Raw genomic sequence first — 27,684 nt, 5'->3', positions numbered from 1 at the left:
AAAATAAGCTCCCATGTCCACCTACTGCCCCATCGCTATTCTACACTGAGTAGCAGAAACAATAGCTTATCTGTAAGCAGTTCCATTGTGAAGTGCTGGCTCTTTCTGAAAGCACAGGATCAGGCAAAATGACCCGAGCTGGCTGCCTACACACCAATATTACAGCTATAATAATACATTTATTGGTTTAAGAATAACATTTTAAAAGGTAGAATGCATGACTTTTAATGTACACAGTGTAATTTAGTGATAACAATTACACCATAAAAATCACGAGAAAATCCCTTTAAATGCTTCCTTTAGTCTAGTTTAAATAACATAACAAAAATTGAAGACCAATTTATTAGATCTAATTACAAAACAGGTATGGGACCTATTATCCAGAATGCTCGGGACCTGGGGCTTTCCAGATAATGGGTCTTTCCGTGATTTGGATCTTCACACCTTACGACTACTAGAAAATCATGTAACCATTAAATAAACCCAATAGGCTCATTCTACTTCCAATAAGGATTAGATATATCTTCGTTTGGATCAAGTACAAGCTACTGTTTTATTATTATAAATAAAAAGAAAATCATTTTAAAAAATTTGGATTATTTGATTATAATGGAGTCTACGGAAGACAGCCTTTCCGTAATTCGGAGCTTTCTGGATAACGGATCCCATACCTGTATAAGATACTAAAGGATAATTTCAAGGTCAATTTCCTTTATAGCTGAATCACATGACCTAAAAAATGGGGTCAGCTTTAAATCTTGGTTTCTCACCACTGGTTTGCTCTCATGTGTCACAGCTGATCCGTGACTGGCAGCAATTTTCCTTCTGGGTTCCTTGTCCATAGTAGTAAAAGAGCAAGTAATAAATACACTGAATAGTGTGTTAAACCTCTTTTTAATACAGAGATGAATTTTCTTTATAACTGAACAGTTCCATGATTCCCGCAGAAACGCATTTACAGCGTGCCACAAATCATTTCTTGGTGGTCATATTGTCATACACTGTGCATTAGCCGGGGGACTATAACATTTCATTGCCTCTTTTGTGCATTACTGACACAGAATTCTTCAAAATCCCCATATTTGTCTGTCCTCGGCTCGCTTTTGTCAGTCACTTACCTTTCACGCTGTTTTGTTTGATTTTTTTTGTTTTGCCTTATGTTTACTTATTTTAGGGCCTCAATTATTTTCTTTTTTAGTTGAACATGATTTATGTCTGTGCATAGCAGATGCGAAGGAGAAGGAGGTCATTGCCTGCTGACACTCATTTATTAATGGATTAATCCCAATGGTGTAACTGCAGAGGAAGCAGACCCGGTGGTTGCAGGGGGGTTAGCAAAATCTAGTTATGGCACTGGTTAACCTCTTCCTCCCACCCCTTTGCCACAAAGGAGTAAATGAATAGTGTCACAGATGCTACTTTACGCAGTTCTCTTCTACTTTTTACAGAGTAGCTTCTGGAGGCACAAACATTGCCTCACCCCTGTGGCAGCTAGCCAGCTTAGGGGAAAAGCAAAGGAATGTAATGCAAAAGTACTCAGAATCCTATGTCGCAGTAATAATTGATGGGGAGGTTTAGATCCTTCTTTAAAGGAGAATCCAACCCTTTAGCAAAAAACCCTACCCCACGTAGACCCCCTCCCCCCAGCCTAACTGCCCCCCCCCCCGGGAAATGCCTCGAACTTTTTTCCCCCACTTCGGTGCAGATTTAGACATCGGAGTTCCACGCAGCCATCTTCCGGGTCTTCGGTAAGCAGAGATGGAGACCAGCGAAGTGGCGCATGCGCAGTTGGAGAAATTTCCCGGTTTGCGACAACTGCGCATGCAACGAAATGAACGGAAAGTGCCCAAGCGCCGGAAGAAGACACAAAGACCCGGAAGATGGCTGCGGTGAACTCCGATGCCTGAATCTGTGCGAGGGGTAAGTAAAAAGTTAGGGGCATTTCCCCGGGGGGGGGGGGCAGTTAGGCTGGGGGGAGGGGGTCTACGTGGGGTAGGGTTTTTTTGCTAAAGGGTTGAATTCTCCTTTAAGGATATCACTCTATTCTGTTAAAGGGCAGGCTATGGCTTTAGGGTAGTAGGTATGGCATCCCTATTATTAGCATGCATTTATGCGTTTGTAATAAACCAATATATTCTGCCATATTTACAACAGAAGGATGTGTACTCAAAACATACAAATACTAACGGATATATGAGGTTGCTAGTGCTCTGCTCATTAGAGCATGCAATCGAAAGGAGACGAGAGTGTTCAATTAAAATTAAAGGAGAAGGAAAGCTACGGAGGCATTTTAGTGCCAATAGATTAGTTGCAATAGTGCAAGCTAGAATGCTATATTTATTCTGTAGAATGTTTTACCATACCTGAGTAAAAAAAAATCTAGAAGATCTCTCTGTTTGTTTAGGATAGACGATGCCATATTACCTTGGTGTGACATCACTTCTTGCCTGCATCTCTCCCTGCTCACTTATAGCTCTGGGCTCAGATTACAGCAGGGAAGGGAGAGAGGAGCAAACTGAGCATGCTCAAGCCCAAGCCCTGGAGGTTTACGCTGAAGACAGGAAGTCTGATACAGAAGCCCATGTGTACACAATAGAAGGAAAGAAATGCAGTGTTTCTTTTGACAAAGGACTCAGAGCAGCATTACTTTGAGGGTTTACTGGTATATTTAGGTGGACCTTTCTGATAAGGCTTACTTAGTTTTAACCTTTCCTTAAGGGCAAGTTTGCAACAGTTAAACTTTATATCATTATTTTTCTTCTTGAAGCCCTTCAGTAGTTGTTGTAGTTGTCCAGGACCCTGGACTAATTTCAGGGCAAGCACAATGAGACCAGACTCTGGGGCAGCAGTACAGTCCAGATTGCCCATCTTACCTATTATACTTATGAACTGCTGGAAACATAAAAATAACTGGTTATCTTTCAGCATTTTTAGCATGAGTGCTAAAGAAAGCAAGGTACTACATTTCTCACATTTTTCCTTTTCAATGAATTCATTTGCAGCCACTTAACATTCTCCGTTTGGTTACCAGAGCTTATTAGAAATAGAGTGTCTAATACTGTGGGAAAGATTATTCTTAGGCCAAGAGGTCTAAAAATGATTGCCATGTTTATTTAAGATAAATAGTTCATAGGTGTTAAATTGCTTATTTTATTAAAAAAAACGAAGAAGAACAAATCTGCATGTGTGGGAGTGGAACCCATAGGAGATGGACTATATAATGCAAGCACATGGTGGTGGTGAGCATGTTGGAATAAAGCAGAATGATTACAATGTGCAACTGTTTCTTGTTCTCCTACCCATCTGAGTGTAAGGGATCAAATGCTGCAATTAGTTCAGACAAATCAGTAGGATTGCATGCAGTGTCAAGTGCTGTTTAAACTCGTATTATCACTAAAGGCTGCTTGATATTATCCTTGATTGGGGCAGTTCCCTACAGATTATCCCCCCTCCCCCCATGCCTTGAAATGAATGGTTCTCTAGCTAAATTGATCCTTTTACTTTTTTCCCGGAAGAACAAAATGTTCATCTACAGAGGCAAAGAGTATGAACGGCGTGAAGATTTTGAAGCTCGCCTCTTGACCCAGTTTCCGAATGCAGAGAAAATGAAGACAACATCTCCACCCGGCGAGGATATAAAGAATTCTGTTGGACAGTGTATCCTTGATACAAAGGCATTTGCTCGTTTTTAATTCCATATTGCGTGTAGTCATCGCTTGTAAAAGTATAGTCGGTGCTTTCTCTTGTTTACCTTAATGTCTGTATCCAGATATTCAGTGTTTCACCGTAAAGCCCCTGCTTGAACTGCCTCCAAAGTTTCAGAACAAGTCTGTATCTGAGCAGATTCAAAGGTAACGTGTTGCATTCCTGATAACAGCTATTAATGCTCCTGCATACTCGGTTTCCACAATTTTACCTAGCAATTTAGGTTTCATTTTTTTTTTTGCTTATTCTGTCATTTTTCTATAATTATTTCGAAAATACTGTTATTTTGTCTGCTCATGCAGCCAAGTGCTTATATGTCAACACTGGGCAAAGTTGCATCTGGGCAGAAAAAGTGCCCACCAGGCTATATCGGTGATGAGTTTTTCCCAAAAAAACATATTGCAGCAGGCACTCAATGAAAGCAAATTTCCACCAGGCAAATAGTTCAAAGTGAAGAGAGTTTATTGTGTCCACAGCTTTACGCGTTTCATGTCATAAACACTTAAAAGGATACTGTCATGGGAAAAAATTTTTTTTCAAAATGAATCAGTTAATAGTGCTGCTCCAGCAGAATTCTGCACTGAAACAGACTTTTTTATATTCAATTTTGAAATCTGACATGGGGCTAGACATATTGTCAATTTCCCAGCTGCCCCAAGTCATGTGACTTGTGCTCTGATAAACTTCAATCACTCTTTACTGCTGTACTGCAAGTTGGAGTGATATCACCCCCTCCCCCCCCCCAGCAGCCAAACAAAAGAACAATGGGAAGGTAACCAGATAGCAGCTCCCTAACACAAGATAACAGCTGCCTGGTAGATCTAAGAACAGCACTCAATAGTAAAAACCCATGTCCCACTGAGACACATTCAGTTACATTGAGAAGCTTGCCAAAAAGCATTTTTCTCCTAAAGTGCAGGCACAAGTCACATGACTGGGGGCAGCTGGGAAATTGAAAAAATGTCTAGCCCCATGTCAGATTTCAAAATTGAATATAAAAAAATCTGTTTGCTCTTTTGAGAAATGGATTTCAGTGCAGAATTCTGCTGGAGTAGCACTATTAACTGATGCGTTTTGAAAAAAACACGTTTTCCGATGACAGGATCCCTTTAATCATAGGCTAACCTTTCAGAGCCATGCCTCAAATATTTAAACACAAGTGCACCAATCAAATCACTACACCAATTAACTATCCACCCAATCCAAAGAACTTTTCTAAGGTGCACCAATCTCTATTCAGTCTCAGTGAGTGTAGATAAAGGTCAAAGGGTTAAAGCCTTATCTCTTTCTTTGGTGGCCATATTGGTACACCACAGGCTGAATAGAGCAACATATTGGACGACATATTGATACACCTCAGTTAAGTTTAAAGTGACAATGCCATATAAATACATAAAAACATTTAGAAGTTTTTTTCCAGCCAACTGCAGGTAGAACAATGAAAGCAAATGAAAGTAGGAATGTACAAAATCGACACTTTTAGGATAGGCCTAATAACGCATCCACCACAAAGAAGCATATGCACAGAAGCAAAATAACCTTTAACATTTGCAGCATGCCAAAAAATGTTCTTCAAATGTCCAGTGGCTGTAAAGTCACTTCAGATTTGGTATGGCCAATTGCTCAGGATTCGGGATTGAGTGCATCTCTAGAAAGTTGACATTTGATTGGTTTACACTCCGGGTGCACTTTTGCCCATCGTCTTTGTTCTCAGGCCTTCCGTAGACATCCCTGTTAATTGCATACAATTCAATGAGCGCACATTGTGCATGGGTGACTCGTATCATCACTAGGTGTCATCCAAAAATGAAGGCAAAGCTATATCTGTCTTTATGAAGTCCTAATAGGGAGGATATGATGGGGCATCGTAGAGCAATATTTGTAGATACTAAGTATAGTAGGACTAGATGGCAGTTGGGTAAGATGGTGGCCCTAACACTAGAACTTTACTTGCACCTTTCTGTTATTGTACATTTTCAAGCACCTATAGACAACAACAACAACAACTGAGGGGCCATGAATGGTTGCAGTTTGGATGTCCCTGAATTACAAACATATTTTTCTCAAGCTTCCTTTATAGTCTGGGCTCGTGAGCAGCCCTGCATATACTGTATTAGTTGGGTATAATATTCTTTTGTTTCTTATTTTACAATACTATTTGGCTGGTGAGCATTGTCTATCTTTATAATAAAAGATTGTGTTTTATCCTCAAATCTTTATGTGATGACTAAACCATCTAATTAATACTGCAATAACTTCTCCGCACATTTCATTTCAGTTGTATTGTGGGAGTAAGGTACATTCTCCTATTTGACATACCAGTATATCAGGCACATTATATTAGGCTGAGCTCATTAAAACAGAGCAATGCAAAGGTTCTGCACTCAGCAATGACTTTTCAATTAAACAAATTTATACAAGCACAATTTCCATACATATCTCAGTTCATGCCTTCATTTCACATGATCTATGTGGATGAATCTGTGGCAGGGTCAGGATTTAGACTTCTGGATGATGCTCTTATAAAATAACATGCTTAGATTTATTTTGTTAAACATGTGTAAGTATGAGGGATGGGCGAATTTGACCCCTTTCGTTCCGGCAAAAATTCCGGCAGAAATTTTTTTGACGCACACCGCCATACATGTCTATGCGCGTCATTTCCACGGCGAAACAAGGCGAGATAATTTGCCCATCCCTAGTAAGCACTGGTTATACTGTAGAAAGCGAGCCCCCGTATAGTTAATCATGAGGTGCAAAGACCGCCCAATACCGTATATATTCGAGTATAAGCCGTCCCGAGTATAAGCCAAGGTACCTAATTTTACCTCCAAAAACTGGGAAAGCTTATTGACTCGAGTATAAGCCTAGGGTGAGAAATGCAGCAGCTTCTGGTAAGTTTCAATCAAAAAATTGAGGGTTTCTGCTCCCATTGGAGGTGCCGGCGTCTCGTTTTGGATGCCAGCGACCATACTTGGACGCCAGCGAATATTCTTGGAGACTATTCTTGGATGCCGGCGACTATTCTTGGACGCCGGTGACTATTCTTAGGCGCTGGCGACTATTCTTAGACGCCGGCGACCGTTTTTGCGCTTGACCCGAGTATAAGCCGAGGTAGAGTTTTTCAGCATATTTTGGGGGCTGAAAAACTCAGCTTATACTCGAGTATATACGGTAAGTCTGCCAGAAAAGCACAAAAATCACACAAGGATTTACTCAAATGAAGAAAAACATTTATTATACAAAAAAAGGACAAAGTACAAAAAAAAGTCCCTGCACAAAGGTGGTCTTCAGCAGGGGCAAAAAACAATAATATTAATTATAATATCAAATAAAGGAGAGGCAGATCAGCTCATGTACAATAAAAGAAAAAATGGGGAGGCTACAAACACACGGTGAAAATCGTTCAAAGAAAATATTGTTAGCGAGGATGTGATGGAGAATCGGCAGGGGATGGTAAATAGAGGAGGAGGATCAGATTCAAGGTCATTAATGAGAAATGGAAAGAAGAGCAAGGAGTTATTTATCTTGTCCTAAGCAGGGATACATGTATATAACTAGTTCTAATTGAGACCAAGCTCACACTCCATGAGGGACTACCATATCCTAGATACATGTATCTCACTAGTTTTAAATTAGACCATGTGTATAATCCTTGAGGGCCTTCCATATCCTAACCAGGGATACATGTACCTCACTTAGACCAAGCTCACACTCCGTGAGGCTCTGCCATGTCCTAAAATACTTTAGGGTTGTGGCACACAGAGATTTAGTCACCTGCGATAAATCTTTGCTACTGCGGGCAACTAATCTTCCTGAAAATGCCTTCCCACCAGCAAGAATGTGAATCGCCGGCAGGATGGCCTAAGCATCGCTTCGGTTTTCCGAAGTTGCCTCACAAGGAAACTTTGGGCAACTTCGGAAACAATGAGAGTGCCATCCAGCTGCCGATTCACATTCTTGCCAGTGGGAAAGCATTTTAGGGAGATTAGTCGCCCACAGTAGCGAAGATTTATCGCAGGTGACTAAATCTCCCTGTGTGTCACCACCCTTAGTGATTGATGATCATAAGAAACATGCTGAAACCTCCAGGGAGGTCTTGTTTTGCAAACTCCAGTGGTATACATGAAGGTCCTTAATTTAGTAAGGGAAAAAGTTGAGCAAGAGCTGCTAAAAATGATCTTGGTGTTTGGTAATTTCTGTTGACACCTACTTAGACATGTATTAATTTATTCAAAGCATTTTCACCCTTCACCAAGATCACTCCATTTAACATTTGACTACACAATTGCACAGAATAATTGCACAGCTTTTTCAAAATAAATAATTTTTTTCACAGGTTACCAAGGTGTTAAAGTGGCGTTGTTTGGCGTGTTTTAATCACATTTTTACACTCCTTCATAAATATACTCTTAATTTAAATGAGAAAAGTTTTTAAGAGCATACTCCTAACTTATTATTTTGTATCCACATATTTTGCATGGAACCACTTCGTATTTTTTAAACTGGACCTTATAAAAACAAATGTATGCTTTCTAAGAAACTTAACTGATCCAATGTTTTTCACAGTTTTTACCAAGTGAACGAAGTCATTCGATTTCAGTATTCCAGACCATTTCGAAAGGGGGAGAAAGACCCAGAAAACGAATTCTCTGTAAGTGTTAAGGCTTTTCGATGGCCAAGGACATTTATGATTAAAAATGCAGTTAACGTTTTAATAAAAATTTAAATAGAGAGTCTAATTCCTGCCTTCTGGGGATGAATAAATTGATCCTAATAAAAGCTAGAGTAAAAAAAAAGATGCTGTTGTTTTGATTGCATTCAGAGTCTCTTTTATGTGTTTTGCTCTACAACCATAACGTTGCCTGGGAGCATTGCACTTCTTATGAATCTTATTTTGTAATGAGGGTCAAAGTGCTGCTGAAATTGTCCTGGAATTTCCATATTTAAATTGGGACTTTGTCTTGATCACATATCATTCAACTGCAAATTTTGTCTGAATATTCTCAATACTATAGCCAATTTATACTCATTAACTGTTTGCTTACAGAACATGTGGATTGAGAGAACTACCTTTTCAATAGCATACAAGCTGCCAGGAATTTTGAGATGGTTTGAAGTCAAATCCATATACACGGTAAGCTAAAATAATAATACATTTCAACTATTCACTATGGACGCGCACTTAACAGACCTCTTGGAAGCGGTAAAATTCAACGATACTTTATTTCACATGTAGAACCAAACACCTGACTCACCTCGTATACCTATGATTACGTGGGGCTACACACGAGGCACATCAGGTGTTTGTTTCTACATGTGAAATAAAGTATAAAGTATAATTTTACCGCTTCCAAGAGGTCTTAGAATTGCACGTCCACAGTGGAAAATTGGTGAAACGCTTTCTCCCCCTGCTGCGGGTTCGAACTACCATTGGAGAGCGGCGAGCGACCCTGCTTTTAAAACTGTATGTGAGATAAAAAGGGCAACGGGTTTCGGGCCAAATGCACTCGAACCTTACAATTAATCTGGTGAGCGTTTAAAAGAATAGCATGGCCATTAAAGTGTTTTATATTAATGACTTGGAGAGACGCTCGAGGAAATATCTTATCAAGTTTTGTAGCACCTACAATCATTTCTAAATCATTTCAATTAAGCAATATTGCTCTCATTGCAAAACTTGAACCAAACGTTCTCCTACAACCATTAGTTCTTCAAAAAGGGAGTGTGTCTCACGGCCGGTTTTCCCTGAGTTCAGTGGCAGGAGATCACAGGAAGGAACGCAGCCGACTCTATACTGACACAGGCATATGTAAGCACAGGTCTCTGCGTGTATGCGGTTCCGCAATCCGACCACCCGTTCTCCTGCAATATGATCCGATTGTTGATCCCTAGAGCCCATGATCGGATCAGCCTGATATCGCTCACTTCAATGTGGGCATATCGGGCAGAGATCCGCTCGTTTGGCGACATTGCCAAACGAGCAGATCTCTACGTCAGGGCCGGGCCAAGGGGTAGGCAGAGAAGGCACGTGCCTAGGGCGCAAAGCTGGGGGGCGACGGGCACGTACCTGCTCCGTCGCCTACCCCAAGTCTGGTCCCCTCTCTTCCTTGCGCAATATCCGTCTCTTTGAGTCCTGCGCATGCACGCCCACTAGTGCCAACTCGCGCAGGCATTCCGCGCATGCGCACCAGGGCTAATCTGCAAGTGCGCGCCAGCATCAATATGCGCATGCGAGAGCGAACTCCAGTGCATGATCTCAGCCGGCGCCGCCACAGACCAGGATGCCTAGGGCGCCTAGCTGGCTTGGCCCGGCTCTGCTCTACATCTATAGCCACATTCAGTATGTGCCCTTTAAATTAATTGTCTGCATTCCGACCTGTGCTCCACTGTGGCTGAACACATTTAAACTGAACACAGGGGAGCACAGGGAAAATAGGCCGTTCATAAGAGAACTTATGATGCACCACTTGAGGTCAACATCTTCCAGTAAACCAAATATGTAGAAGAGAAATGTCAGGAAAAAACAAAAGCATGATCATGTCACGTTTAAATTGATCTAAAGGTTGACCTAAATGATTTGCTGATAAATGCCTAGTAGGCATCCTGACCAGATCATGTAGCTCTCTCACTAAATGCTTCAGGCACAAACTCTGCTAAAAGCTCACATGATTACGTTTTAGCAGAGTTTATTTTTGTAAACATCAAATCTGACATTTTGGGTTTTTTCAATACTAGTTGGTTTTTCAAAATTTATCAGCCGCGTCACCAAACAGGGAGCTGAAGAGCAGGCAGCAGCTGTAATTTGGATGCTAGATGGTGAGCTGTTTTTGGACAAAGCCAGGCTTCCAGATAATGCACCATTATATCACTACATATGGATACTTAGAACTAACATCTAAAGCTAGGCAACTTTCAGAACGACCAAATGCTGCCACAGCATTAAAGGGATACTCTCATGGGAAAAAAAAAATTTTTCAAAATGAATCAGTTAATAGTGCTGCTGCAGCAGAATTCTGCTCTGAAATCCATTTCTCAAAAGAGCAAACAGATTTTTTTATATTCAATTTTGAAATCTGACATGGGGCTAGACATTTTGTCAATTTCCCAGCTGCCCCTGGTCATGTGACTGGTGCCTGCATTTTAGGAGAGAAATGCTTTCTGGCAGGCTGCTGTTTTTCCTTCTCAATGTAACTGAATGTGTCTCAGTGGGACTTTACTATTGAGTGCTGTTCTTAGATCTACGAGGGAGCTGTTATCTTGTGTTAGGGAGCTGTTATCTGGTTACCTTCCCATTGTTCTTTTGTTTGGCTGCTGGGGGGGAAAATGGAGGGGGTGATATCACTCCAACTTGCAGTACAGCAGTAAAGAGTGATTGAAGTTTATCAGAGCACAAGTCACATGACTTGGGGCAGCTGGGAAATTGACAAAATGTCTAGCCCCAGATTTCAAAATTGAATATAAAAAAAATCTGTTTGCTCTTTTGAGAAATGATTTCAGTGCAGAATTCTGCTGGAGCAGCACTATTAACTGATTCATTTTGAAAAAAATTTTTTTCCCCATGACAGTATCCCTTTAATAACACAAGCAGCCTACAGATAAATAACACAAGCTGTCTGCCATTGTAAGATTCAGCATCTGAGCCTGAAACATGTCTACTGTCCTAGTGGGCTGGTGGACATATTTGGGATAACTCTTCAAACAGTCCGTATGGTAAAATGTATGTCCACTGCCAATGGTAATAAATATTTCAGAGCCTTGAATGTAAGGTTTATTATAGGGATGTGTGTTGGGAAGGGACAAATCAAAGTAAATAAAGTATTTTGCTGCAGTATACCCCGGGACACCTCATAAATATTTTTCTCATTCATTATGACTGAAGTAACATTTGCAGAAGAGTCTAGTGTCCCCATGTAACAGTGGTCTCATGCTTAACACCCTGCTTCTAGAGCTGCCATAGCAATGCAAATTATAATGGATTAGCTCCTTTATTTAAAGTTGCTCTAAAAGGAATATGTATGCCTTAAAATCAGATTGAAGGGACATAGCTGTGTGTTAGAAATTTTACACTGAAATAGATTGCTTTTTCACGATAACATTTGATTCATACACATGCGGCTTAAAAAGTAATCTTAGATAATGATAATAACAATGCCTTATTTGGATTAAAATTATATAACGTGGTCACATAGGCCACCAATCTGTGACTACACGGGGTACCCTTGTGGCAAATCAGATGTATAAATAAGCTCAGTTTTTATTGCTCATTACTTGAGCGACTTTACCAATAATCATTCATACTGATTTCGATCCACACAGGTTGAAATAAGTCCACTGGAAAACGCCATTGAGACAATGCAGTTAACAAATGAAAAGATTAATAACATGGTGCAGCAACATATGAATGACCCTAATTTGCCCATTAACCCGCTGTCTCTGCTTCTCAACGGCATCGTGGATCCTGCTGTAATGGGAGGTTTTGCAAACTATGAAAAGGTTGGTGTTTACTGCAGTGGTTGATATTTCCTTGAAGTAAGAATTTTAAGTGTACATTGTCTGCATTCTATGTTTCCCAATGATAATCATATGTTCTTCCAGCTATGGAGTTGTAGTAAATACACTCAGAAATCTGTGCTGTGGTTTTATGAGATTCTAGCTGTACAAATGGCTGTTGGACGAATCAAGGAAAGCAGCGTATAGCCATATTGTGCCGAGCATACTTAGGGGCAGATTTATCAAGGGTCGAATTTTGAGTTTTTTTTGTTATGGCCAAAACATTCAATTAGAGAGTTATCCAAATTCGATTTGAGTTTTTTTTAGAAATTCGAATTAGATTGTCAAGATCAATCGTACTCTGGCCTTTAAGAATTCGAATTTGACCATTCGCCACCTAAAACCTGCCAAATTGCTGTATAAAGGTGGCCATAGACCTAAGAATTACAATCTTTCTTGGAAAAGATGTTTCCAAGAAAGATCGTTCGTTTCAATACACACGTGTAGAGCTGAATCGTCAGATATACAGGTAAAAAAAATTTAATTCTATCTGTATCTGACGAATCAGTACAAACAATGGACGATGTTTGGGTGCCTTCATAGGCACCCGATCAAAATTTCCCGACGAGCCGACCAATATCCAAGTCTTCTGCCGATATCGGTCGACTCTTTTCCCACCATACACGCACCGGATATCATACCAAAATTTATTTCATCCAATATTATCTGTGCGTCTATGGCCACCTTTAGTCAATGGAAGAGGTCCAGGGATCAATTTGGTGATGTTTGCAGCCTTCCTGACATTCGAGGTTTTTTCACAGAAATAACTCGAATTGAGTTTTTAAAACTCGGATACAATTCAATTAGATTTGAGTTTTCAGGTTGATCGTATTCATCCGAGTTTTGAAAATTCGATTTTTTTTTTTTTTTAATCAATTTCGAGTTCATGGGAGTTTCTAAAATCCAAAATTCAACCCTTGATAAATCTGCCAATTACTATTTGAATTATGTTCTTTTTGCAACTTGTAAAATGACTGGATTTTTTGCTTAGAAGAATCAATTTCAATTTACCCTTAAGCTTGTTTGTCACTTAAAGTTTCTTCTTGGTTTAAAGCAGGGAGGGCAGTAGGCAGCAAACAAGCTTTTGGGTTGTTGCTTTGTCTTTCATTCACTTTTTCATTGTTGATTTTGGTTATCCAAGATTGGCAACATTGGCTTTTCTTCTCCCATACATGTTACATTTCTACCCAAAACTCATGATGATGATAACACAAAGGGTGATGAAGGCAGTTACTGATCACTAGTAGACCTCACACAACAATTAGGAAGATATTAGGAGCATAAAACAGTGTAAACACAGCTGTTTTTGAAAATTGTTGATGGTTACTTGTTATGAAATGATATAACCTTCTCTGTTTACAAGGCATTCTTTACTGAAAAATATATGCAACAACACCCAGAGGACAACGAGAAGATTGAAAAGCTGAAGGACTTGATTGCCTGGCAGGTAAAATTCTCAATTACATTGTTTAGGGCTAGTCTCTTCTGACAGCCTGTGTGCAAGGACTGTCATCAGCATGACATATACATTTCTGCGGCATTTATCTGGCCTATGGAAGGAACGCCGCACTTCATTTTCCAATTTGACACTGTCATCTGATCATCTTAAAAGTAATGTTCCTAGTTAACCCCGTGCCTTTTACTCAAAGAAGGCTATGTGAAAGTGTCCGGGTCAGAAGGGAAATATCATGCACACTCTATTCAGTGTCTGTTGAAAGCGGAGTAGGTGGAACTACTCGGGAAAATAGCTTCCATGAACCCAAAGATTGCCCAGTGTAAATATGTAATTAAAAATATATTTGCAATTGGTGGTGTTGTTTCAAAGGGGATTAAAAGCCCTTAATACAAACTGCTATTTGTATTATCCACCATTAGGGATGGGCAAATTTGACCCGTTTAGTTTTGCCAAAAATTTGCAGCCGGCGAAATGTCGCTGACGCCCATCAAAGTCTATGGGCGTCAAGAAAAATTTGTGCGTCTTTTTTTTTTTTTTTTTTTTTTTTTTTTTTTTGACGCATGTCACCATACAAGTCTATGGGCATCATTTTTGCGTGAAACAAGGCGAAAAATTTGCCTATCCACCATCTATTTAATCCTTGATTCAGGCAATTAAAACAACATAAAAACAATGTGCTTATTTGTTTATGTCAACTAATTTGACTGAGGCTTAGAAAATTATAAATTATTGTGAATTGAATGCTTAAACGAGAAGGAAGGGTCCAATGCATGGGGGGAGGTGTAAAATGTTAGCCCCAATGAATGTAATCACTTACCTGATAGCCTAGTCTGGTGCTCCTCTTTGCAGAAAACAGCACCTGCATTGGGTACTTGGGAGCGAGTAATTCTCTACCTACCTACCTTTCTTCAAAATGCTGCAGCCCAACGCATGCATAGTAGTAGGGATGCACCGAATCCACTATTTTGGATTGTCCGAACCCCCGAATCCTTTGTGAAAAATTCGGCCGAGAACCGAATCCGAACTCATGCAAATTAGGGCTAGGAAGGGGAAAATGTTTTACTTCCTTGTTTTGTGACAAAAAGTCATGCGATTTCCCTCCGCACCCCTAATTTGCATATGCAAATCATGATTCGGTTCGGCCGGGCAGAAGGATTCGGCCGAATCCTGCTGAAAAAGGCCGAATCCTGGCCAAATCCCGAACTGAATCCTGGATTCGGTGCATCCCTACACAGTAGAGTGAAAAAGCCAGGTGGTGTTTGTCACTCTACTGCCCATGTGCACCTGTGCGAATAAGGAAGAGAATCGCTCTCTCGCAAGTGTCATGGGCCTTGGGTATCAAGTATCAATCCTTGGTGGGGTGCCCTAATATTTTGCACCCCTCATTGATTGGACCTTTCATTCTCCTTTAACCTTGTATTTTTATTAACCACAATGACTATTTCTATTATACTTGGTGTTTAATTCTGTGCAAAAAATTCCTAGCTTGGGGCGTATTATTTTAATCTGTGAAACTCCAGTCTTGCAGGTTTTATAAATATTATCTGTTAGTTGTTCATGACAGTTCAGAAGATAAATAGATATGTCGTGGTATAGTAGCCATGTGGCAGTTGTATCGTGAAGGCAGGGATCTCCAGTTTATGTTTGTAGGAGTTTGGGAACCAATGTGTAAAAGAAACGGATCCGCACACACACCGATTAGTGCAGTCGGGGATTATCCCCTTTTATTCAGCCACCAAACATCATGTTTGGTGGCTGAATAAAAGGGGATAATCCCCGACTGCACTAATCGGTGTGTGTGCGGATCCGTTTCTTTTACACATTGGTTGCTAAGGGACCCGGCCGGGTCAACGGAAGGAACGCACCACCAGCTTGCAGGATTGGTGAACTACAGGTGTGCGGTAGGATAATTACATTGTAGGAGTTTGGGAGCACACCCATCACTCATGGTGGGGTGGTTACTTGAGGTATGGTCACATCAGTCAGTGCTTGACCAAAAGGTACTTGTGCCCAAGGTAAGTACCATGTGACCCAGCTCACATTCCACCGTCTTTACCCACCTCACCCCTGCAGCCCGTGGACCAATCCCACTTGCCCTTTCTGAACCTTAAAGCAGGCAGGAGTGGAGTCTGTTGATTGGTGTATGATGGGCCCCCTTTTTTCTCCCATGAACTTTAGTTTATAACTGTTTGTATATTTAACATCATAGAGTAACAATTATAAAGCTATGTTTTAATTGCCATTAGAATGCACTTATTTTAAGAAAGATTTCTCTTTCTGCTATATTGTATCTCTCAAACATTTGTTTTGTTTGCCAGTCAAACAATGACCTTATATGCCCAGCGTTAGAAAAAATACGTTCTACATTCTGTCTTAAAATGAAGTTTATTCGCTGAAAGATCTGATTCCAGGGCAGATGCCTTGAGTCAAGCAAGGCCTCTTATCTCTCTGTGCTTTATATTAATGTATTTGTTGATGGGTACAGTTCTAAAGCATGCAAACGTACACTGACAGCAATAACTTGGGAGTTTTTCATGAACGTGTTTTTAATGCATTATTTGGAAACGCTAGTTTGGTTTGTAAAAATCGTATCGGTATTTTCCCCCGTTCATTGTTATTTCATCTGATTTGCAGTCTTCAGGTTGCGTATGTAAAAAGTAGTTTATTCAGCAACACTGACAATCACATAGAAAAATGATTAAACCATTTTTATTCCAGATGGAATCTTCGCCCAGCCTTTGTGTTTGGCAGAATATGAATCTATCATCCCAGTAGTTCAGACAGATTATCTGAGTAATTTCAGCAAATATTTCTCAAGATAAGATAAGCAATTGGTCTCCATGCAGTTTAACAACATATTTCTGATAGTAAGAACATAAAAATGTTTGTTTACAACGATGGAACTTTCTGGGTAACAGGTTTCCAGATAATGGATCCTATACCTGTACCATTAGGCTGCAGTGCAGTTTGTCACACACCAGTTGTAGCTTTTTTTTCTGACTGCATGGAATCTCCATTCTTCTAGGTTCCGTTCTTGGCAGAAGGAATAAAAATTCACAGAGAAAAAGTAACCGAGGCATTAAGGCCTTTCCATGAAAGGATGGAAGCTTGCTTCAGGCAACTGAAAGAGAAAATCGAGAAGCAGTACGGTGTGAGGACACTGGTAAGTGCAAAAAAGAGTCAAGGCTACCAGTATCTGGAACACTGAGTGTTTTAGTTCATGTTAGGACTTATACAATTTATGCGTTTTTTAACCCGCTTTTCATTTGGATTTTTACCTGGAGGTTTAAGGGTTAAAACTGGAGAAGGCCAGCAGTCACTATTCAGCTTTTTGGGAATGGCATATGAGAGATGGTTTCAGTTAACTGTACGTGCACAAATATACTGTCTGTTCTGTTACAACATAGTAAATTCAACAAATATAGTGAGTGCAAGTCATTCGCCAGCAATGGTTTCACTCACATCGCCACACGTCACCAGGCGAAAATACGCCAGGACAACGCTAATTCAAAAAATGCGAACTTGCGTCCAGGGCGCCGAACGATGGCAAAGTTTCACTAGCGTTAATTCGGCAAGCAAAGCGAAGCAGGGCCGGAACTAGGGGTAGGCAGAGTAGGCACGTGCCTAGGGCGCAAAGCTGGGGGGGCGCCAGGTACCTGCTCTGACGCCTACCCCATTGTCCGGTCCGTCGCTCCCCGACTGCCACACGCATATGCGCACTCGAGCGCACGTACTTTCGCGCATGCGCACCCAAGCACACACGCAGCCGTTGCCTGGCTGGGTTGGCCCGGCACTGAAGCGAAGTTGTGCTAGTGTTGGCTGATTTGTATACGGTGGGAAGTTAAAGTACAATGGACGTATATGTTGCAGCAAATACATTACATTACACAAGCCCAGGGAACCTTAATAAAATAAAATAAAATAAAGTTGTTATATTGCCCTACACATGAGCCCAGTGTATAGTTTATGTGCCATATGTTAGAAAATGTAGGGAGGAAGGAGGGTACCCCAGAAAAAATTTACGATCTTTTGCAGCCTATCACCCTGAAGACGCAAGCTTTTTTGACACTTAGAAAAATTTTCAACCTTTTTTTGAGGAACTCCTATCTACTCTATTGCACTTCACCTGGTCTGAGGTGGTGAAGGCAAGTCTGGCGCAAGAAGTAACGTTCAGTAAAATCCAGATCTTAGTGAATTCGCTTGGTTATGTCAATTTGCCAGTGTGAAGTAGCACTAGAGTCTATATCCTTCACTAGCGAATTTACACCATCTTTAGTCACTTCACCCTTTAGTAAAAAAAAAAGTCATGCATTCTATTAGAGAATAGTAAAAAAGAACAGATATAGTGAGTGCAAGTCATGTATTCTATTAGATTACAGTAAAAATAACAGATATAGTGAGTGCAACTCGAGCATTCTACAGTAAAAATAACAGATACTATATAGTGAGTGCAAGTCATGTAAGTCAATTTTTACTTTAAACTACTTTATTTTAACTTAAGAGCCAAGTCCCAGCTCTTTTGTATTAAAGTCAGTCTGTTAAAGTTCCATTGTACTACGCTGCTTTTCTTTCCCCTTGCTCCATTATAGTGGATTACTCAAGCTGACATTATTTTAAGTTATCTTTCTAAAAGATAAACATATTTTACTATTATCCCATTAAATCGGTTACCACTACCGATTATTGGACATGTTGCAGTTGCCCTTTATTTTCATTCTTGCTTTTCACAGTCTGGTTGGTCTCTAGTTTTATATTCCCTAATGGGAGAAAAAGTCAGAATGTAAAGGGAAGAATGAAAAAGCCAGGAAGACCAATTGCAAGGTTGCTAACTTTGGGTCCATCTGCAAAAGATCATTTAGAAGTAGGATTTGGGATTCGGCCAGGATTCTGCCTTTTTCAGCAGGATTCTGATTCGGCTAAATCCTTCTGCCCGGCCGAACCGAATCCGAGTCCTAATTTGCAAAGTAGGTGCGGGAAGGGAAATTGTGTGACTTTTTGTCACAAAACAAGGAAGTAAAAAATGTTTTCCCACCTCTAATTCGCATATGCAAATTAGGATTCATATTTGGTTCGGTATTCGCCGAATCTTTCGCAAAGGATTCGGAGGTTCGGCCGAATCCAAAATAAAGGATTCGGTGCATCCCTATTTAGAAGTGAACTTCCCACTATAAGAACTATTATAATTATTGTGGTTAAGTGGGCATTACAGGTAAAAGCATAAAAACAAACATATACAATTATCAAATGAATTTCATTTCTTATTAGAAAGCAATTTGTGTGATCGTAGGACTCTCGTGGGTTTGTGATAAAGGTGTATAGCGTAAAATATATGGCGTTACTTAAAGAGAATAGCGTAAAAACTGCTTGTAGCTCAATGAATAATTTAGGAAGCAGCATTTCTTGCCTGTGGCCGTGTTAGCCAGTTAGTTAAAGCCTCATTTCTCTCCTTGTTATATTCTACATAAACTGACCCCTGAAAACCTTCATTTCTTGGAAGAAGAAGAACAAGTATCAAAAACTGTATATTTTTTAGTGTGTCCATAACAGAAGGCCAATTGTTTTGATCAAAGAAACACATAAAACGAAGGTAGCTTTTACTGCTGACAGAAACCTTAGCAATTCCCTTCTATGTTTCAGTAGTTTGGATCAGCCTGTATCACGGCAGGCTCTATGGTGGTGAGTCAGTTAGACCAATGCAGGTCATTGTAACAGAATCAGCAGTACCCAAGAGACCATATCCTGCAGTAGAAGGCAGCACATTGTAAAACAATGCATTTTAATTTCATTACACTCTCATGGATCTTCAGAATTCCTAAAAAAAAAAATGTTGTCTGTAAATGTAAGTATATATACACACAAACATTTATCTAAAGATGCTCAGTGTCGGACTGGGACACCAGGGTCCCACCATAAAACCTTAGACCAGGGGCCACTCTCAGTACTAATATTCTTCATCTCCTCAATCAACCTCTATTCTCCTAGTTTGTTTTCTTTGCATACTATAATCTATTATTCCATCTATTTAGCCTCTTTCTTCTCATATAATAGGGAATGGCCATGAAAAAGGCAAAAAGTTTAGCAGCATGAGGTTCCACTGACACTTTGGCCCACCGGGAGTTTTCCTGGTATCCCGGTAGGCAAGTCCGACACTCAAGATGGTTCATGGGTGGAAGTGTTGCCCGTAAAGGATGAGACTCCAGTTGTAGTGTCAGGACACTTAAGTTGGCCATACATAGGCTGACTCGGACTCTCCAATCCATGGGGGCATTTCTGTGGACTGCATATGGGGCCTTGGGAGGTCCTGATTTTCAATATTGATTGGACAGGTTTTAAAAAAAAAAATCATCATTGGACCAGGTACCAAACAATCAGATCATCTCAATTTGGACTAGCGTTTTTGTGCCCAGATTGGGTAAAGATCCTTCATTTACAACCTTGCCAAACGAGTGGAGGTTACTATGATGTCCTACTTAAAGGAGAGTTATCTCGAAAATTGTATGTAAGCTTCCTAAATACAATCAATTAAATATTATGCATCGTTTCTGAAATAATCAAGTTTATCTTCACTATCCTTCTCTTAGCATCTGTTTCTCTTCATTCTCTCTTCATGCAAATATTCATTCACAGTTAGGTCCAATATATCTTATAGGGGGGCTTCCTTTCCTATGTAAGGATGTATAAGAGCTCAATCAAATAACTGATGCCAGTACAAACAAAAATATAACAAAATAACTGCCTTTTGCACAAATTCTGCATGTAGAGAGACATGTTGTCTGGTGATTTTAATAGTCATCTTCTAGGCAAAAGGAGCCGTCATATAAGATATATTGGATCTAACTGTCAATGAATATCTGACATCCAACTCCTGAATGAAGAGAGAATGAGGAGAAACAGATGAGAGAGGAATAGTGAAGATAAACTTGATTATTTCAGAAATGGTACAGAATATTTAATTGATTAAATTTAGAAAACTTCCTTTTTCAGTATGCTGAAGCTTATATTAAATTTTCATTTTCGCGATCGTTCCCCTTTAAGGAAAGATGAAAGAGCAGTTGCAAGAATTACTTTGTGAACCTGAATTTTTAAATTACCAGATGTGCTTCTGTTTCAAGCAGAGGCAACAAGAAATGAATCCCCTCACCGATGCTTATGATACTATGATATCCAAATGGTATTGCAAAAGATGTATATTTATAAAATCATAAGAAATCGCAGATAAGGATTATACAGGTCAGTTTGGTCATATAAACAAAATAAGACAAAACTGTCAGCAAAATGCACAATTTAAATGGGAACTCCACAAAAACATAATTTAAGATTTTTGAAAAGTAAACCTAATCTCAATCAACTTTACATATATAGAATACTTTACAATATACATCAAATAAAAAATATGCAGACTTTTCATGATTTTTATTGGTTTGGAACAGTTCCCTAAGCCTAGCCCCCTGCTCTCCTGCTGATCTGTCTGACTGCTTTGCTGAGCTGTCTGACTACTGTTACTTTGTATCCACAGCCATCTGCCCTCAGCCTGCATCCTCCAAACCCCACAATTCCCTGCACATGTGATTTCAATAAGGAAAGGAACATCAAAGTGCAATGCATTGTGGGTTATGTAGTTCCTGCATGCTTGTCTGTAAGCTGTGGAGAAGTTGTTACAATTTGTAACATCAGTGTTTAGTCCCTCCTTCCCTGCCAGGATTTCAAATGATGCAAAAAGAGAAGAACTGTTAAACAGCTGGATTTCAGCATAGAAAATGGCATTTATTCATACTTTTTGAAGAAACAGGTAACTGTGATGGGTATATTAGGGGTTTCTGTGTTATGTGGGCCTCTTTATCAAATTTTGGTTTGGAAGCCGGAGTTCCCCTTTAAGCATACATACTGTACCACTCAAATATAGTCACATACCTTGTCATATGGAAAAATGACCAGCTTCGAGATGAACCAAAATAAAATAATGGAAAAGCTGTAATAAATGGGTGCGCTTTGTTCATGAGTTGTTATATGGCAACAGACATGAATTGCTTCTCCTGTATTTTTATTTGTATTTCACCTCAACATTCTGTAGTTTGAAAACAATTAAAAAGAGATTAAAATGCTATTTGAGTAGTAGTAAAATTAATGCTAGCATTAGAATTATAATTGCCTCTTCACGCAGCAAAGCCTAATGGTTAAATTTAATAAGGCCTAATAAAGAAGAAAAGAAAACTTTTCTTATGGCCATATTTTTCTTTTTGATATATTTAAAATCACATCACTGAAAACCATTTTGCAGAGTACAGTGCTTGAAAAGGCTCGTGGATTATTTACTAATGACCTATGAATCGGATGCAGTTATTACAAATTTTTATCCATAAACAAACGCTTATCAGGAACGTCAATTTGATAGATAGAATTTTGGATGTAAATTTGCTAGTCTGTGACCAGATGCGAGGTTTGATCCCTAAAACCAGCCTTTCGTTTGTGGTTCTGAGATATCGAAGACTTTCAACAGTGATGAATAAGAATTGATTGAATGATTTGAATTGGTCTGTTGGTTTGATGGAATCTTCAGGCTTCTTTGAGAAATTCAATCAAAATTTCATAAAAACCCTTAGGTTAGAAGGTTTGTTCATAAACACAATTAGGTCACATTGCATCTGAATATGGTTAGTAATTAATAGAGCTGCACCGAATCCAGGATTCGGTTCAGGATTTTCGCCTTTTTCAGCAGTATTCGGATTCGGCCGAATCCTTCTGCCTGGCCCAACCGAATCCTAATTTGCATATTTTGCATAATCCTAATCTGCGATGGCTAAAATGAAAAAATGCCGGTGCTAATCACATGCGGCGATTCGTTTTCCGAAGTCGGCCAAAGTTTCCTCGTAAGGCAACTTCGGGGCGACTTCGGAAAACAAATCGCCGCATGTGATTAGCGCCAGGTTTTTTTCATTTTAGCCGGCGCAGACTCAGGGAAGGCATTTGGGGAGATTGGTCGCCGCAAAGACGAGCGATTAGTTGCCAGGCGACCGAATCTCCCCAAAATACCCAGTATGGCCTAAATCTTAGTGGTTTTCTGGCAAAAATCTGATTTTTCGGGCAGAAAATCCAAAAAATTTGTTCAATTAGAATTTTCGTGTTATTTTTTCCCCTTTTTTCAAGTTTTTTCCCGCACTGGAATTTTTGGGAAAATGTATTGGAAAAATAAGGGAAAATAACTGTGTGGATTTGGTCGGAGTTTATTTCAGAAAATAATGAGACAAATTTCGATTTTCATAGATAACCACCTAAATGAAGGTCGAAAAGATTTGCCTTGGGGCTCAAACATGCTCTCAGAAAAAGTACCAATTGCTTACAATTTCATTTAAATGCGTAATTGATTGTTCCCCAGAGATAAAGAAGAACTGTAGCTTGAAGGGCTATGTAGGCATTGAACTCTATTGGTTCCTTTACCGGTGGTATTTTGGAACATCATTAGAACATGGATTTTTAAAGGGTAAGAAGCAAAACAGAGGCCTGTGGATTCTCCTCGCCTTCTGAAGAAATTGATGTGATTGTGCGAGAGTAATCAGATCTCAAGCACCACTGAGCCGGGGATGTCTCTGTAAAACACTGCAGTAATAATTACAAGATATTTTATGTATTTACACCAGGGTTTGTTAGCTGGGAGCTTTTGCACTGGTGCTAAACTGCCACTTTTGGCGTCACCTGGCAACAGAATAAATGTGTTTAGTTTCCTATCTGCAAATATACCGGTGACTTTACTGCCACCGTGTTTGCACAAGTGAACAGAAAATGATGCCAAGATCTATATGATGCCAAATATATATTTGTTGTCAAGAGATCCAAATTAAATCAATGCATCAACTTCATGAGCCTGAAATTGGATAAGAACCAGTTATTTTGCCTTGTTTCAATTACAATAACTGGAAGATAGTTGTACATAATTAAAGGGGATCCAGAGGTTAGGGACCCTTACATGGGTGACTACCCAAAGTTTAAGAATTCCGGAGTTAAATACAGACTGTGATTTCTTTTTTTCATTGATATGAGCCTGTTTTCTGTAATTGGTAGGATGTGTAAATATCACTTGAAATGTATTGATAAGCTTTTCATGCGTCTGTAGCAGACTCCCTGCAGGGCAGCTAAGTTATGATTGATTTTTGGATGATTTTTCCTTTAAGCTTTAAAGTGGGGTCCCCAACCTTTTTTACCCGTGAGCCACATTCAAATGTTGGGGAGCAACACCAGCAAGAAAAAGTTCCTTGGGGTGCCAAATAAGTGCTGTGATTGGCCATTTGGTAGCCCCTATATGGACTGGCAGCCTACAGGCGGTTCTACTTGGCACTATACTTAGTTTTTATGCAATTAAAACTTGCCTCCAAGCCTGGAATTCAAAAATAAGCACCTGCTTTAAGGACATTAAGAGCAACATCCAAGGGGTTGGAGAGCAACATGTTTCTCACGAGCTACTGGTTGGGGATCACTAGGGTCAGTATAATATCCATTGAAATTAAAGGGCACCTAATGGGAAAAAATATTATCCCCAACCAAAGGTGTGGGCTAATAGAGTCTGCACTCCTATTGTGGGTAACAGTAGTTTTTGTGTTTTTTTTAATTGCCCCCCCGCCAGAGCTAGAACACTCACACCAGCGGCCATGTCAGTCAGAGCGCATGCGCAAATGCGCTTCTGACCTCACGTGCATGTGCATAATGTGTGGGTCGTGCCACTTGTCCATTATGCGCTTGCATGTGCCCCAACATGGCCGCTCAACCTGGGAGCTCCCTCCCGGTGCAGGTGGCCTAGCACTGGTGAGGGGCAATTTTTTAAAATAAAACTACTGTTAGTCCCTCACCTTTGGTAGCGGATAATATTTTTTTCCCAACAGGTACCCTTTAAGTCATGCAAGATTTGTGACTTGCATGGGGGGGGGGCAGGACTTTGGGACCCCTTAGCTGTCCTGTTTACACTACTACACATTTTGTTTTTTTGCCAGTATAATAATAATAATAATGAGATGTTTTACTCATGATAACGAGTCACTTGACAAATGAATGCTCTTCACTTTAAGAAATGGGCTGGGGGGCCCCCAGAACCCCTAGGCTAAATGGCAGGTAATGGATTCCCGAATGATTACCAGCTTAGGCCAATGGGCAAATCATCTGAGAAAGTGGGAGTCCTGAGATGCGGGGATGCGAGTATCTTGGCACTTGCTACATTCACATGACTAATGAAGTCATCTTGGTTTCCATGGTGAGCAAAATCAAGTTGTCTCCGAAAGCATAGGTGATATGAAAGTAGATCGCTGTAAGATTCATCACTAGAAATGACGAGTCAGCACAATGGAACACCTGCCACCAGGTTCGAACAGCTGCCATAACTGATATCAGTTTGCAACGCTAGCATTACATTCGTCTCTCACTTAGGGCTGTTGCTGTAATGGAGCGCTGCTATACACTCCTGCTTACCAGGTATAAATTAGTCAGAAGTTGCTATAGTAAATGCACGAAAGCATCTTTTAATAGCAGGGTATATTTAAAGGGGACCTGTCACCCAGACACAAAAAGCTGTATAATAAAAGTCCCTTTCAAATTAAACATGAAATCCAATTTCTTTTTTGTTCATTAAAGCATTCATAGCTGTTGTAAACTCATTTAAAAATCTCAGCTGTCAATCAAATACTGCCTGTCCCTCTTCTATTCCTTATGGTGGCCATAGACTCAAAGATCCAATCGTTTGGCGACATCACCATATAGCCGAACGATCGAATTACGATGCACCAAGGGGCTCAGACGGGTTTGTCGGTTAAAAATCAAACCTTCCCAATCGATATCGTGGCCAGATATCGATCGAGAAGACCCGTCGGAAGCCCCCATACACGGGCAGATAAGCAAATCGGTCCAAACGACCCATATCGGCAGCTTTATCTGCCCGTGTATGGCCACCTTTAGGCATAGAGGTGGGGCAGGCAATTACTTTCACTTTCCATTCAGCACTTCCTAGACGTCACTGCTCTCCCCACATTCCCCCCATTCTCTTCACCATTTAATTGTGTAGCCAGGACATGGGGATGGACATCAGGTCCCCCATTCTGGTGCACAAACAAAATTCTGAGATGATGCAAGGCTTGTCTTAATAACAGTGTCCACAAAATGGCTCCTGCCTGCTTGATATAATTATTAATTCCCAGACCGAAGGACACAAGATTCAAAAAATTTTAATTTTTTAATTAAAGTTCATTTTGGTTGACTAACGTGATAAAATAGGATTTGGAATAATTTTTTTTCTTGACGGGTCCCCCTTTAATTTAGTTGTATATAGTCAAAACATTTTGGACATTTTAAGACATTAAAGGATGTACAAACCTTTCATAATTTAAAGTTCCTTTGTAAAGCTAAGCTTTCAGACATGTTCCGAACATTCCTCCATAAATGGAGGAATGCCATTCTATCTACACAAACTGTATAATTTCGACTTTCAAAAAGTGCCATCTGCACCTCACTTGTCTACAATAAAACTATGTATTGAATAATTTTTCATTTCTCCTCCATACCAACTTGCTACCTCAACTGAGATTATTAGAGCCAGAATCAAAACCATCTCTTCTGTTAGCCTTTCCCATAAAATAGCAAATAATTCAGAATAAAGGTGGAACGCTAATCTGAACATGAGAAGAACAGAGACAGCAAACACAAAAATAAATAACAGTCGTTGTTTTAATTGTCTGTTTTTCTTCACTATAGTCTTCAAACCCTGAAGAGAGGCGAGGGAATAGGCCAAGATCTATGGTCCGTTCGTTTACAATGCCATCATCATCGAGACCTTTGTCTGTCGCCTCCGTGACTTCACTATCTTCTGATAGTACAACATCAAGGCCTGGCTCAGATGGGTAAGCTATTTTACATCTGGTGCTCTAACATCCCATTGTATTTATTGGGATCATTTGTAAGCCTGCAGTTTGCAGCAAAGCAAAGATCAAACTGTTGGTAATGTTTGGTGATGGCCAAAAAATTTGTGAGATTTTCTCCAGAAGTAAAGACCAAAACATTTATTAGGACATACAGGTGAATGCCTGACGTGTTTTCTGCCTACTGGGGCACTTACTCATAGGCTGATATTGATATTGGCATTTTTATATCAATTTTGCTATTTTGACTAATGTTTGGTGATGTCTATATTGAAAAATAGTGCAGAAAATTTGGTTTACACATTGGTGTCATATTGTGTTATCTGGAAATGTATTACTCCATTATGATCAAATTAACATTTGTTTTTAATTATTTTCCTTTTTCTCAGTACCTTGTACAGGTATGGGACCTGTTATCCCGAATGCGTTGCACCTGGAGTTTCTAGGATAAGGGGTCTTTTCATTAGGGATGCACCGAATCCACTATTTTGGTTTGGCCGAACCCCCGAATCCTTTGTGAAAGATTCGGCCGAATATTGAACTGAATCCTACTTTGCATATGCAAATTAGGGATGGGAAGGAGAAACCATTTTTACTTCCTTGTTTTGTGAGAAAAAGTCACGCGATTTTCCTCCCTGCCCCTAATTTGCATATGCAAATCCGGTTCGGCTGGGCAGAATGACTTGGCCGAATCTGAACCCTGCTGGAAAAGGAGTCCTGAATCGGTGCATCCCTACTTTTCATAACTTGGATCTTCATATCTTAAGTCTATTAAAAATAATTTAAAAAGTACCGTACTGTTTTATTATTGCAGAGAAAAAGGAAATCATTTTTAAAACTGTGAATTATTTGATTAAAATCGAGTCTGTGGGAGATGTGCTTCTTGTAATTCGGAGCTTTCTGGGTTACGGGTTTCCGGATAACAGATCTCACACCTGTACTTGATCCTGAGCTATAATTACCAATCCTACTGGGTATATTTTTTTAGTAGACGTAAGGTGGCCATACACTATGAGATCCGCTCTTGGCAAGTTCGCCAAATGTGCGGATCTTAACCCGATATGCCCACTAACAGCTGGG

The 27,684-nt window shown here is 39.9% G+C and overlaps 1 protein-coding gene across 3 annotated transcripts in view; it reads left to right on the top strand.

Moving 5' to 3' along the window:
* The window catches only part of dock1.S (dedicator of cytokinesis 1 S homeolog), a 234,066-nt gene that overhangs the window by 197,534 nt on the left and 8,848 nt on the right, over nt 1-27,684 (top strand). For all 3 annotated transcript variants that reach the window (XM_041570909.1, XM_041570907.1, XM_018227398.2), the window contains exons 41-48: nt 3,516-3,657; nt 3,770-3,851; nt 8,275-8,359; nt 8,756-8,842; nt 12,025-12,201; nt 13,622-13,705; nt 16,740-16,877; nt 26,441-26,586. In XM_041570909.1, the coding sequence (XP_041426843.1) occupies nt 3,516-3,657; nt 3,770-3,851; nt 8,275-8,359; nt 8,756-8,842; nt 12,025-12,201; nt 13,622-13,705; nt 16,740-16,877; nt 26,441-26,586 (941 nt within the window). The remainder of the gene's footprint in view (nt 1-3,515; nt 3,658-3,769; nt 3,852-8,274; nt 8,360-8,755; nt 8,843-12,024; nt 12,202-13,621; nt 13,706-16,739; nt 16,878-26,440; nt 26,587-27,684) is intronic.

Source organism: Xenopus laevis, chromosome 7S (genome assembly GCF_017654675.1).
Source record: "Xenopus laevis strain J_2021 chromosome 7S, Xenopus_laevis_v10.1, whole genome shotgun sequence".
In the NCBI taxonomy this organism is placed as follows: domain Eukaryota; kingdom Metazoa; phylum Chordata; class Amphibia; order Anura; family Pipidae; genus Xenopus; species Xenopus laevis.
Note: the sequence above shows the minus strand (reverse complement) of the source record. Positions and strands in the feature narration are given on the sequence as shown.